This window comes from Hyalella azteca, unplaced genomic scaffold (assembly GCF_000764305.2).
Source record: "Hyalella azteca isolate HAZT.00-mixed unplaced genomic scaffold, Hazt_2.0.2 contig6188, whole genome shotgun sequence".
Lineage (NCBI taxonomy): Eukaryota > Metazoa > Arthropoda > Malacostraca > Amphipoda > Hyalellidae > Hyalella > Hyalella azteca.
In genome coordinates, this window is record NW_025936356.1 from 8777 (window position 1) to 22313 (window position 13537).

The window sequence follows — 13537 nt, forward strand, 5'->3', positions numbered from 1 at the left end:
CAGTTTCTGCCCTTGTCTGTCGGCCCATCATGTTTCCCATTTATTTAATTTACACTCCACGAAACGGATTTGTAACACCGGCTTTGCTTAAAGTAACACTTGTTGCAGCAAATGCAGTTTTTTGTGCCATTTTGAGGAGGTCAATTTTTTTTAATATCATTTCAAATATGGCACAAAAACAACGTGTCGATCACCACTGTTTACATTTTTGGCCCACGTTGACGTCACACGAGACATGCGCAGAACGGCGAAAAAATCGTCGTCGCCGTGGGTCAACCTTGTATTAATTCAACCATGGTTGGGAGAGTCTCACTCGTAAATTCATGTTTGAACTAGTTCAACTATGCGTAAATCATTGTGGCAACATTCTACGGTACGGAGGCTACGGCCCATGACCCATGAGCATGACTGCTGCAGCCCGCGCCAGCGAGTAAGGCAGCTTATTAGCACTTCACGTTCACCGATTGACGTCGAATTTATCTTTGTCTGTTCGCCGCATTGTTTTTTGTTCTAAACTTTTAATCGCTGCTTAAAGTATTTTATTATTGCTAGACGCATTATAACTGCTAGTTATACTTGTACGACTATAGCCTATCTTATGTGCTGAAACTATCCTATCATGTTCTTTGTTTACGTCGTCTAGCATTACTACAATTCGCCCCTAGCCAAGAGACTTAGTGTGACACTGTGACCCCTGAAGCATTTCATTTCAGCTTGTGCCAATCTTTCTTTTATTAGGTATTAACGACTTGTCACCACAGACCACACCTCTTTATATTTTCTTACTTTTAGCTTACATGTTGTGATGTTGACCCACAACCCACATGATGTGGTATTGTGGTTGTTGTCAATGCTCAATGAGTCAATGCCTGGCAATCTGGCATGTCCGCATGGCGCATGTCCATCATTCCATGGATTATGATGGATATATGGTCCACGGATATACGGTATTAATGGTAATATCATATCAATAATGCGGTAATGAGATGTATGGATATAGGAATATATCAATATTTAGGAAAAATGAGTAAAAATCAAAGAAAATGTGATTTATTTTACATCTAGCCTACATCATTTACAAAGCCGCAAAGGATGAGGACTTATGAGTACCTACACTGTTTGAGTGTTAGTCTGTTAGTAATGGAATAATCGATGAGTTCACGAGTATTGAGTACACTGTACTGACTGCAGTGTGCACTCTGCATGTTTAAAACGTTTCAAAATTAAGTTTTATTTCAAGTGTCCCAGATTACCACATTCTCAATCCTCAGGGTAATTAGGCCATACCTACTAGTTACTACTTTTATTTTATGTCTGACACCATATGAAACGAATGTCATAAGGAATTTTTTTCAGAGATGCCATACGATAGCCCTAGCAACTAGCAAGTAGCAAAGGCCTTTAAATGAGCTCAATCTTGTCTATAAAATGTTTCATGGTAAGAAGTTATTAGCAAAAAATGCTCAAAACTATCCCCTTTTTACCCTATTTGATGGTAACACAGTACAGTAGTACTGTTGCAGTATTGCTGGCTCAGGAAATGTCTATTTTTCAAGCCAGTAGGGCGTAGGCGGTAGGCCCAGTACTAGCCTACTAGGTACTAGGTAGAACTTTTCTGCAAATATTTGGAGCCACAATATTTCTGCTAGGCTAAAGTACCAGAGTGGAAAACAACTAACTTTAAATTGCAACTAAACTAGCATTTTCTTTGCTTTTAAATTTCTCCTAAACCTAGTCCTAGGTCAGCTAGGTGAATTACCTCCTTTCTAATTATCAACAGTAGGGCATGTTTGCACAGTGACTGACAGATTACAATTCTAATTTCCAAGTGTATTGAAAATTTGATACTTTTGAGCCCTGAGATTTCAATATGAGTAAGAAGTAGAAAAATTCCAATCATGCTGCTTATTTGCTATTGTTAGCAGCAAGTTTTATTGTTGGAACTTGGAACTTTTCTGCTAATATTGGGCTAGGCTAGGCCACAATATTTCTGCTAGGCTAAAATAGCAGAGTGGAAAGCAGCTAACTTCAAATTGCAAGTACCATACCTGCTACCTGGCATACCACAAGAAGTTTTATTGTTAACAAAAGTTCTTGATTTGACTGATTGAGCCATAATATTATAAAGTTATAAAAAATGTGTATAGTTGAGCCATAATATTATAAAGTTATAAAAAATGTGTATGTTTACTTATACCCCTAATTGGTGTAGTTTGGCAGAAGATTTTCTTTAATGCAGGTTTATAAAAATTATATAAATATTATAAAAATTATAATAAAATGTCCCTTGGAAACCTGATATTTGACTTTTCAGTTCCTATCAAGAGCCTAATTTGCTGAATAGAGAAAAACAATAAGAAAATTGTCAATAAGAAATACTCTCTGGTCTTCAATTATACCCCTAAGTAGATATTGGGCAGAAGCCACCAGCACCAGCCAGCTTGCCAGGGTGCAGACAGCAGAGTTTGCCAGCTGCATCTGGGCTGTTGCCTAGATATGGATTTTGAGCCCATTACGTTGCCAGCAGTATTTGGAACTGAATAACTTGATTATTGAACTAATTTTACATAATACTACACTTAAACTTGATCATGACAAACAGAGCTACAGAGGGCCTAGAAATTTTTCAAAAATCCATTAAATAAAAGAAAAAATAAGAAATATCAATCAAACAAAATACAACTAAACAATTCTATAACAAATCAGAGGTACTACACCATTGAAAAGGGTGGAATTCTAGGAATGAAAGTTCACTTATAAAAAAGCTTTCCTAAGATACTGCAATCTGCCAGGTGACTTGACTATAAAGGAAAAGGAGGATCAAAAGTGCACAAACTGCTTCAATTGTGTAGTATCTCAGATTTGTTATTGAATTGTTTAGTTGTCTCTTGTTTGATATTTTTTATTTTTCTTTAATTAATAGATTTTTACAAAATTTTGCAGGGTCTTTGTTTGTAATGAATAACAATTGAGTTTAAGTATTCAGTCAAGTTAGTTTAAGTATCAACATGCCATATAGTTAACATGCCATATTCATATAGCACACATGCCATATTTGGGAGTGGGGCTTTTGAGCACAACCAGTCACAGCTGGAAAGGATGACATCACAATCCCATCAACCAATCATAGCTGGAAAGAGACAATGTATGTATATAATGGATTGAAAGTGGAATGTTCCTGGCCTTTCCAAGCTTTCAGGTCCTGCTTTCCAATATGCTATGTGAACTGGTTAATTTAATATCCCTCTAGAATTCCACACTGCTGAGTGAGTGCTGCGTCAAAGGAAAGCTTTCCATCTTGAGGGGAAAGCTTTCCTTTGACTTGGCTTTCCTCTGTGATTTGTACTTGTTTTTCCTTTATTGATATGATATTACCATATTCTTACACTACTGTATTGTATTATTGAGGTGATATAAATATCCAAGGACATGCCATTAAGCAATGACAACAACCTTGTCCTCTACAAGCTTCATATCAGCAGCTGTATATGGTAGCATTTATTCTGTATCTGTAAGCTTACAGGACTGGGCTTGTAATTTTGCATCATTTTGATTGGGTCAAGGAATTCACTAAAATGAAAAAAATGTAAAAACATACCTGAAACAGAAAGGTGACAACCATTATATTTTTAGAGAAATAAATCATAGTTTAGGTTAATTACTTTTCATTCTATGTTGCCCAGTGTGCAATTCTGTCCATGACATTCTATGCACAATTTTGTAATGACTGGTGATGCATTCATTTTTTGTGAAGTGATTTTTTTTGCTGAGCAAGGTAAATTCAATCAAAATTCTTTGTTGTTAATCAATATTTTTCATTAACTGGAGCTTTTGCTATCCAAGGTTCTACTGTAAATGCTATTTTAGGGGTGTCCCTTATTACCCCAGCATGCGGAAATGGCTGCAATTTTGTTATGGATTGAGGGACAAAAATTATGTCAAAGAAGTTTTAAAGCTGATAGGTACCTGTCAGTAATTTTTTTCCAAGCAAATTTTTTATTATGGCGAATATTTTTTAATACAGACCTTAGTGGAAGTACTTTTCCAAAATAACATTTTTTACAGGGATATTTTAGAGCTAGTATATGTATGATATCTTAAATTCCTTTATATATATTAGAAATCATTTTTTTGTGCGATCCTCAAGTCTTATCAATAGTGAGAAGAAATATCAGCAAAAAAAAATTCAACGACAGGGTAATAGTCAGATGGGGTAAGACAGGACCGAAATCACTAACAGGAGTGTAGCATCTATACCATGAATCACTAAAAAATCCTAAACTTATCACAAGGTGTGGTTATGCAATGGCTTCAAAGCTACAACTCAGACTTTTTGCATACAACACAGTTTTCTGTACAGATTAAAAAAAGTGAGCTGGTCCTATCTTACCCCATTGGGGTAAGATGGGGCCAGGCTGGGGTAAGAAAGGACCAACAGGTAATTCTTATGTTACAAGGTTTTTAGTAAAAATATAAATATGATATTCAATATTATCCATCTAGAAACACATTATTTGATTAAACAACCACTTGTTACTGTTTTGTGTTGCAGGAAGTCAACTCTAATATCAGTCACATTGGAGTTTTTGCCATGAGAAAACTTTGTTAAGCATAGAAATAGTAGGTTGGCTTTGATTCATTGTAGAGCACTGCCAAATGCTACATGTATATTCCATTAGTGTCATTGTCTAAAAATTTATCAAATTGGTTATAAAATCAATGGATAATAACTTAAGAGTCGGACGTCATGGGTTTTCTTGCTAACTGCATTTGTGGTGCACTTCTTCAAACATAGCCCATGCCCTCTCACAAAATTGTGATAATGATTATTTTTTATGTTTCACACAATGATTTTTCCCCAACCACTCTTGCACATTGTTCTGCAGCTCACTAATGGGAAGAGACATTCCTATTTTCTCTATCCCCATGATGCAATTCACAATAGTATGCTAAATTTATCTAATTAAAAAAGCTAACAAGTTAGAATGGTTATTTTAAGCAACAGATGAAAATTTTGACCAAAATACTCTATGTATACTTATGCACAATAATATATTCATTTAAAAGCTATTTTTGATAAACTATGGGGTAAAAGAGAACCATTTGTGGGGTAAGACAGGACCATTTATGGGGTAATATAAGACCACTTGTGGGGTAAAACAGGATCATTTAGTGGTCCTGTCTTACCCCATGTCCGGTCCTTTTTTACCCCATTTTAGAATAGTTGTCAGGCAGTGATGGTAGCAGGTAGGAATACCTAGTATGTCTCAAAAGTTGCTTATTACTTGAGGTTACCTGCCTACATCCACAAACCTGGCCAAAAAATTTTTTGTCATTAGACAGAGCTTATTTCCCAAACAGGTTTAACTATTTTGTGACCCTTCGTTACATAGGTTTTCTTTTAAAATTAGCCAGAAATTCATTATTTGCAGAAGAGGGTTGAAACAAGCACTGAAATGACAGGCAATGATTGCTCTAACATATTCTTTTGTCAAATTAAATTCAGTGCAATTAGAATGCATGCCATGGGCCGGTCCTTTCTTACCCCATGAAGGCTGCGATCCTGTCTTACCCCATTTGACTAGTCAGATGGGGTAAGACAGGACCAAAATCACTAACAAGCCTGTAGCATCTATACCACGAATAACTGAAAAACCCTAAAACTATCACAAGGTGTATCTATGCAATGGGCTTCTAAGCTACAACTCAGACGCTTTGCATCTAACATAGTTTTCTGTACAGATTGAAAAAAGTGAGCTGGTCCCATCTTACCCCACTGGGGTAAGATGGGACCAGGCTGGGGTAAGACAGGACCAACTGGTAATTCTTATGTTACAAGGTTTTTATTAAAAGTACAAACCTGATATTCAATATTATCCATTTAGAAACACATTATTTGATTAAACAACTACTTGTTACTGTTTTGTGTTGTGGGAAGTCAACTCTAATATCAACCACATTAGAGTTTTTGTCATGAGTAAACTATGTTAAGCATAGTAATAGTGGGTTGGCTTTGGTTCATTGTAGAGCACTGCTAAATGCTTCATATATATTCCATTAGTGTCATTGTCTGAAAAATTTATCAAATTGGTAATAAAACCAATGGATAATTAGTTAAGTGTCAGACATCAAGTGTTTTCTTGCTAACTGCATTTGTGCATTTGTGGTGCACTTCTTCAAACGTAGCCCATGCCCTCTCACAGAGTTGTGATAATAATTATTTTTCATGTTTCTCACAATGATTTTTCCCCCAATCATGCACATAGTTCTGCAGCTCACTAATGGGAAGAGACAACCCTATTTTCTATATCCATTTGATGCAATTTAAAATAGTGCACAAAATTTCTCTAATTAAAAAAGCTAACAAGTTATAATGAAGTTTGAGCCATAGATAAAATTTTCGACCAAAATACTCCTTATACTGCACAATAATATATTCATTTAAAAACTATTTTTGATAAACTGTACCTAGGGTATTAGAGGACCATTTGTGGGGGAAGACAGGACCATTTGTGGGGTAAGATAGGACTGCTTGTGGGGTAAAACAGGATCATTTAGTGGTCCCGTCTTACCCCATGTCCGGTCCTTTTTTACCCCATTTTAGAATAGATGTCAGGCAGTGATGGTAGCAGGTAGGAATGCCTAGTATGTCTCAAAAGTTGCTTATTACTTGAGGTTACCTGCCTACATCTACAAACATGGCCAAAAAATTTTCTGTCATTAGACAGAGCTTATTTCCCAAACAGGGTTAACTATTTTGTGACCCTTCTTTACATAGGTTTTCTTTGAAAATTAGCCAGAAATTCATTATATGCAGAAGAGGGTTGAAACAAACACTGAAATGACAGGCAATGATTGCTCTAACATATTCTTTTATCAAATTGAATTGAGTGCAATTAGAGTGCATGCCAGGGGCTGGTCCTTCCTTACCCCATGAAGGCTGCGATCCTGTCTTACCCCATTTAACTATATGTGTTTTCTTTTCTATGCTTTATGAATAAGGCAATGAAAGGAGTAATCTTTTTTGGAATAAATTGAGTTGTTATTCGTTTAAATAATGAATCGTGACAACATAGCAAATTCATAACAATGTTCAAGATCTCTTACAAACTCCGTGCCACTGCTTTTCTGTGTAATTTCGTGAGAATTGTTAATTATGGTACGCCTGTTCATTGCCTTAAATTTTCAGTTGGGCGTATCTTGAAGACTGCTGTCGACGCGGTGACGCATCTCGAAGACCACTGGCGACGCATCTTGGCCCTTGGGTACTGCCGGCAACGTTATTGGTCTAAAAATGCAAAAATTGGCGACGCCCTCACCAAACATTGCACCCTTCTGTCCCGGTATGACAGTTTTTATTCTGCCCTCACTTTTTTTTACTGATTTGGCTTCTTTCATTTTAGGACATCATCCATAGCTTGCTGTGTCGCTCCCCTGACAGTTGGTACATTTGGGGCTTCCTGTGTTTTTGTTTGGGCAATCCTGGGATCTGTGGGCAACTGCGCTAATCACACACTTAGTCTTGAAAGTACAGTGCACAGCTTATGCCAAAATCCTGACAGTTGTAACTTGTAACATTCGATGTTATAACTGCAATGTTTAACATTGCAATGCGCGATCTATATAGAGCCGCACTGTAAAACGCTGGCAGCCTGGCACCCAATGCAGACATGTTCACGCAACAGTCAACCTGCAAAGGTCAGTTTCATACACTCAGTAGGGACCTGGTTCATATCTTTCATGATTCATCTGACTGACATAATGACATTACATTGAAGTGATGTTTTTTAGGTTCTTCAAAAATTTCCTCTGCCATGGTCTCCATACCAACTAGGCCAATAACGCGAACAAAGTTTTGTGTATTTCATTGTTGCAAATAAAATCGCATGAGCAAATTTATTCGTAATTTTTAAACAGTCGACAACAATGATTTTTAACAGGGCTTGATCTTGGTGACTATTTTAAGGGTCATGGTTTAAGCAACTGGCTCAAGTTATCTGCATTATTTCTATTAAGGCTGATGACTTCTTGGAAGTATCATATTGATCATAAATGGCATTTGCCTGCCTTTGAGCGTTGTCTGGTCTGTGTCAGTTTAAGTTTGTGTCATGAGGAATCCGAGCGTCCGAGTGAGTTCGTGTCTTGGGGTAGCCAAGTTAATGTGAAGAAGTAAACTTTTGCGTCTGTAGCATTTTCAAATGTAAAACCAATTCACATGAAGCTAAATACACGCTCTGCTCATGCATTTGTACGATGCAGGTACTAGTATTAAACACTGGTCATTTTTTCACTGGTAACACCACAATAGCTCCGCTCCCTGACATATTTAGGCCTCCACCAACTGGGTGGATGAGTCTTTTTCGACCCCCTCCCTGATAGCAGACTTGTTGTCGGACGTCCAGAATTACCGACATTGAAACAATTCGTTACTTAAGAGAATGTTCCACCAAGGTGGATCGCGCAGGTGTCTCACCTGAGTTGTTAGATAATTAACGAGACTAATGATACCACATCTATCTCTATCCAACAAGGTGCGTCATATATTTTTGGCCAATTATCTCATACAATTCACTGGGACGAGTATTTGGAGTACAAAAAAGCAGGTGAGCTTCTCTCCAAAGACGCTCAAATCACTCCCAGCATTAATCGCAAGGTGAATATTCTGGCTTTCAATAATTTTTAAAATCCAACTGTTGAAGAAATAGTTGGTATAAATATTTTAATCATTTTAAATTTATTACTCCTGATAATGTCCCGAATGCAACCAATCGAAATACTTTACGGATAAAAGTGGTTATCAGTCAGTGATTCTTCAAACCCAATTTACGTGTCACAATAAGCATACTACTGATTTCAACTATGATGTCATTATATTGACATACTAAGCTAGTTAAAACACTCGTCAATCTATCATCTTTTTAGCATTTTAAATTACCACACAGGTAATTTCCTTTTCAGTTTAAGACCAATCTACAGATTTATCTCATTGTTTTTTTTTTCTTTTTCACAATGCAGGTGGTTTGGTTTACCCTAAATATCAACCCAGAACCAAATGAACACAATAAATACGGGAACGTGAGCTTTTATATATCCATGGAGAAGTTGGCTGTGCGTTTTGCCTCATATTATCTTCCGAAAAGTTTCAATTTATTGGACCGCAATGATGGACCGAACGAGGAATCCTCGTCATGGCTTCTGTGGACGAGAGAGACGATCGGCTCGCTTGCGGTTGTTGACTTGAACAGCAGCTTCAGTCCCCTACAGTTTTCCTCGTAAGACCACTTGCTTTTTATTAAAGTCCGAACATTCATTTTAGCAATTGCCTTGAAACGACATGATTTACATTGAGCCAGCGATAACGCAAATGTACTTTCTGGCGAGTCTTATCCTCACCTTGAAATTAAATCTAAATACTATTATCTTGTGCATCGTGAATCGACGCAGAAATACTTGAAGATTAATCATAAACGAGAAAATCTCAACCATTTAAATCTCAACTATTTACTTAATAGCACGTAATTTGTGGAGGCGATACTTTTTCGCTGCCCGAACGCAACTCAAGTTTTGTGAACAAATTTATTAACAAGATTCCAAGAGAACAAATCAGTAATCCACAATTCTGATCTAGTCATGTTGTGTCCATGTACAAATGTTAATGTTTTTTTTTTCACGCAGGGGGAAATGGATTTATAATTCCAAGTACAACTTCAACCTTCCCAGCCTTGAGATTGCTCTGGATGTTACCGGCATGAACATTAACAACTATCTTCGCTCATTGTACGAACAATCCATCGTGGTGGCCGTTAATCATTGCGATGCCGTTGGCGCCGCGGCTGACCAAGCGCTCCTAACCACGCACCGGAACGCGTGCCAGGGCAGAGATTAACGAAACTTCGCTAAGTTCACGTAACTTTTCGTACTTACGTTCAAAAAGTTACGTATGGCGTAAGTCAGTCAAAATTTGGCATTAACAAAACTGTCTTACGCATGACTCATCTGAAAAGGTATTATCGAAACCATCCAACTAACTGACCAATCAGAGGCTTTGGATTTGCTGTTCCTAGCTCCTGTCGACTCAGTGCGCAGAGCGCGTTGATGGAAGGAGGTTGTGTCGTGTCAGCAGCATCAGCGTAGACTGACTAGGGTGCATATGGAGAAATAAGTGTGACGTTATCCAAATAGCAATGCACTTGTTGTGATCATTCATCAAAATTTCTTGCAATCAGGGCAAAAAAATTGCACTATTCCCATTCAAAACTAGAAGACTTTTTAGAGAGACCTAGAATTTAGAAAATTTAAAGAGTTGGAGTTGTGACTGTCAGAGAAAAAAAGAAATATGTGTACGGAGCTAAAAAAAATGGTTGGCTTGTCAACCTCCACATAATTTTGAATCAAAAAGGCATGAAGATATTTTGAATCAAAAGGCATAAAACTCTTGAACATGAATATCAACATTTGCTTGTAAATTGTAACACAAGAGGAAAACAAAATAATTAGCTTCTGGTATAAATTCAATCGAATATTTCTTCCTAAAAGTAGCACTAGCACGATCCCATATTATACCTAAGTCTCATTATTAACAAAATTCTATTACAATTCAACTTGCTGCTAGTAAATTAATAGTCTCATATTGCTTTAACACTCAAAATTTGTACGTAACTCCGCTTACGACACCTCCGAGCAGGCGTACAGTTATGCACAAATTTTTGTACGTAGCTTCCCGCGCAAATGTTTCGATAATAACACTCAGTAGAGTCACGTCTACTTAGCTGTACTTACGCTAAACGTTAGCGGCTACGTATACTTAGCATGTTTTGATAATCCGGCCCCAGAGCTACAACTTCTACGGACATGCATGTCCGACTCCGTACTCGAAGTTCGAAACCTAGAATAAACTTATGGGACGGTACTGATTAGTTCCAAGATTATTTAAGGATTCAACATTGCTTCTGATTTGTGTATCAAGTTTGAGAAAATACGTAAAAGGATAGGAGTACAATGTGTCCTAATAGTTTTTATTCAAGTGGAATTATTTTCTTCTTAACTTAGTAATAAATTATGTCTCAAATAACACGTCGTCAGTCTTGTATTCACTGAACTTGATTTTTAGTTGTATTCTTGGAAATCTATAATACACCATCGATCATAATCGCGCATGGAAAAGTAGCGAAGACAGATCACCATAGCCGATAATACGAATGTTGCGGTCGCATTATTTACAAATAAAATTGTTGAGGCCATTGTATATTATGTTCTGATTTATTTTCCGCCTATGACATGATTTATCCTAATGATTGCATTAATTGAGGAACGGCCGGTTATTAGTTGGTCGATTTCGAACTCGGTTATAAGTTGTAAAATGATAGGTCTCGATTCTAAAACATCGGGAGCGCAGCCGTGCACCACCAATTTAGTGCACCAATAAGCTCTGAATGGAACGCCTTGGATATCTCCGGACATCCACCAATCAGCCGTGAACCGCTCGGCTTTGTCCTCCGGCCTCGCATAGAACCTGCCGTGCACCACCAGGCCGCGGATCGAATCTGACTTCCAGGCATCGTTAAATTACGTAATTTTACGCTCACCGCATCTGAGGTTAGGTTTCAGATAGCATAGTTCTGTTCCAAAATTTATCGTGCTTCGACAAGTGACCGTTCGACCGAGGGCTGGTTCGACCCACGGCCTAGATACGGACGGCTTGAAGTGTTGAAGGCTACGTTCCGGAAGGCAGGAATTATGATGGTCCATTACATCCAGGGCAGTGGTGGTCTTCGGCAGGCGACCCAAAACATCGAGGTGACGGTGCATAACGGCTGTCCAAATTAGGTGCTTAGAGCTCACGCTGAAATTCACAGTCCAGCTGAATTAAATTCAGAATTGATCACACCCTAAAATCGATCGCACTATATCCCTCTACCCAATGATGATGATGGGGCACACATCGCCAAGTTCGTCTTCATTTCCTCTTCTGAAAGCAGTGACAATTTTTACGTCCTTTCCTCTCGATTTTAAATCACTCGTTATATAATTCCTAAGGCTCGAAGATTTTAGATTATTCTTATGAATTAGTTATTAGAGTGTTGAACGTGGCTTAAACATTGTATGCATATTATTACCAGAATTATTAGTGTTAGGCTCCCAAATAAGACCCGGCACTAATGCGGGGTCTGGCAAAATTAATTCATTATCCACTTCGCGATATAAAATTGAATAAGTTCGCAAAAGCTCAGCACCGCGTCACCGAGATCGGGTATCCCTGATATTTGAGGATTCGTACACGCGAAATTACCGCTTGTGTGGAGGCGAGGGTTCGTGCGGAGGAAGCGTTTTTTCCCCGCTCTAGCTTCGCAATAAACTTTATACACGAGAGGCTCGGGTACGGCTTGTAAATGTGAGTCAGCATGACGTGGCTGCGAGTCAGCATGACGTTACTGCGAGTCAGCATGACGTGACTGCGAGTCAGCATGACGTGACTGCGAGTCAGCATGATGTGGCTGCGAGTCAGCATGATGCGGCTGCGAGTCAGCATGACGGGACTGCGAGTCAGCATGATGTGACTGCGAGTCAGCATGACGTGACTGCAAGTCAGCATCACGAGACTGCGAGTCAGCATGACGGGACTGCGAGTCAGCATGATGTGACTGCGAGTCAGCATGACGTGACTGCGAGTCAGCATGACGTGCCCATTATATGTTAGGATGAACTATACCTCAACTTCTGCTCCCGAGATATACAAGAGAAGCAGCATTGATGATATCGTCATCTGGGACATCTGAAGGTAGAATCTATTCAGTATTCGTCAATAAAGTTATTCATCTGAAGAAAACTTCTGCTACAAAAGAAACTTAATGAGATGAAGTTGCGTAAGTTGAAGCTGATTAACCGGGATGGAATTGAGGTGGATGAAGGTTTTTTTTGCCGCACGCCGGATTGAGATTAACAACCGGGAAAATGATGATTATTTTTCAGATTTTAATTGTACCAATCAAATAGGACTTGATTTAATTTAGCAGGAAGTGGAAATTGATTTGCTTGCATTGCGTCAGCAGAGTCCCCCGATCATCACAGTGTTCAAGTGTCTCCTCATCACAGTGTTCAAGTGTCTCCTCATCGCAGTGTTCAAGTGTCTCATCACAGTGTTCAAGGGATGGAAGAGTTGAATTACTGGGAGAGGTTGAGGCGCCTGGATCTGTACTCGCTGCAGAGGAGACGGGAGAGGTATGTCATTCTTTCTGTACACATGGAAAATGATAACCGGAATAGTGCCAAACTTCGAGAGCAAGACCTTCAGGATTCAGACATATCACAACGAGAGATGGGGGAGACTGTGCAAGATCCCCCATTACGTAACAGACCTGCAGTCAGATTTCAATCCCTGCGGGAAGGATCACTTTCCGTGGCAGGGCCAAGGCTGTTCAACGTCCTACCAAAGGATCTAAGAGAGGGGGAATTCACCCTGGAGACCTTCAAGAGACAACTGGACGTTTTCCTGAGCACAATCCCAGATCGACCTCCCCTGCAACACTACCAGCGGCGA

At 38.7% G+C, this 13537-nt stretch overlaps 1 protein-coding gene across 7 annotated transcripts in view; it reads left to right on the forward strand.

The window, feature by feature from the left end:
* The window catches only part of LOC108669126, a 13782-nt gene extending 2537 nt beyond the window's left edge, over positions 1-11245 (forward strand). Inside the window, exons 1-6 of one of the 7 annotated variants that reach the window (XM_018156418.2) lie at positions 404-430; positions 7190-7343; positions 8532-8653; positions 9016-9272; positions 9676-9874; positions 10833-11245. In XM_018156418.2, the coding sequence (XP_018011907.1) occupies positions 7295-7343; positions 8532-8653; positions 9016-9272; positions 9676-9874; positions 10833-10889 (684 nt within the window). In that variant the 5' untranslated portion in view covers positions 404-430; positions 7190-7294 and the 3' untranslated portion in view covers positions 10890-11245. Of the gene's footprint in view, positions 1-403; positions 431-501; positions 739-782; positions 957-1210; positions 1439-3581; positions 3612-3748; positions 3776-7189; positions 7344-8531; positions 8654-9015; positions 9273-9675; positions 9875-10832 lie in introns of those variants that run through there. The other 6 variants (XM_018156416.2, XM_018156421.2, XM_018156417.2 and 3 more) reach the window with 6 other exon arrangements.
* Positions 11246-13537: the final 2292 nt, after the last annotated feature.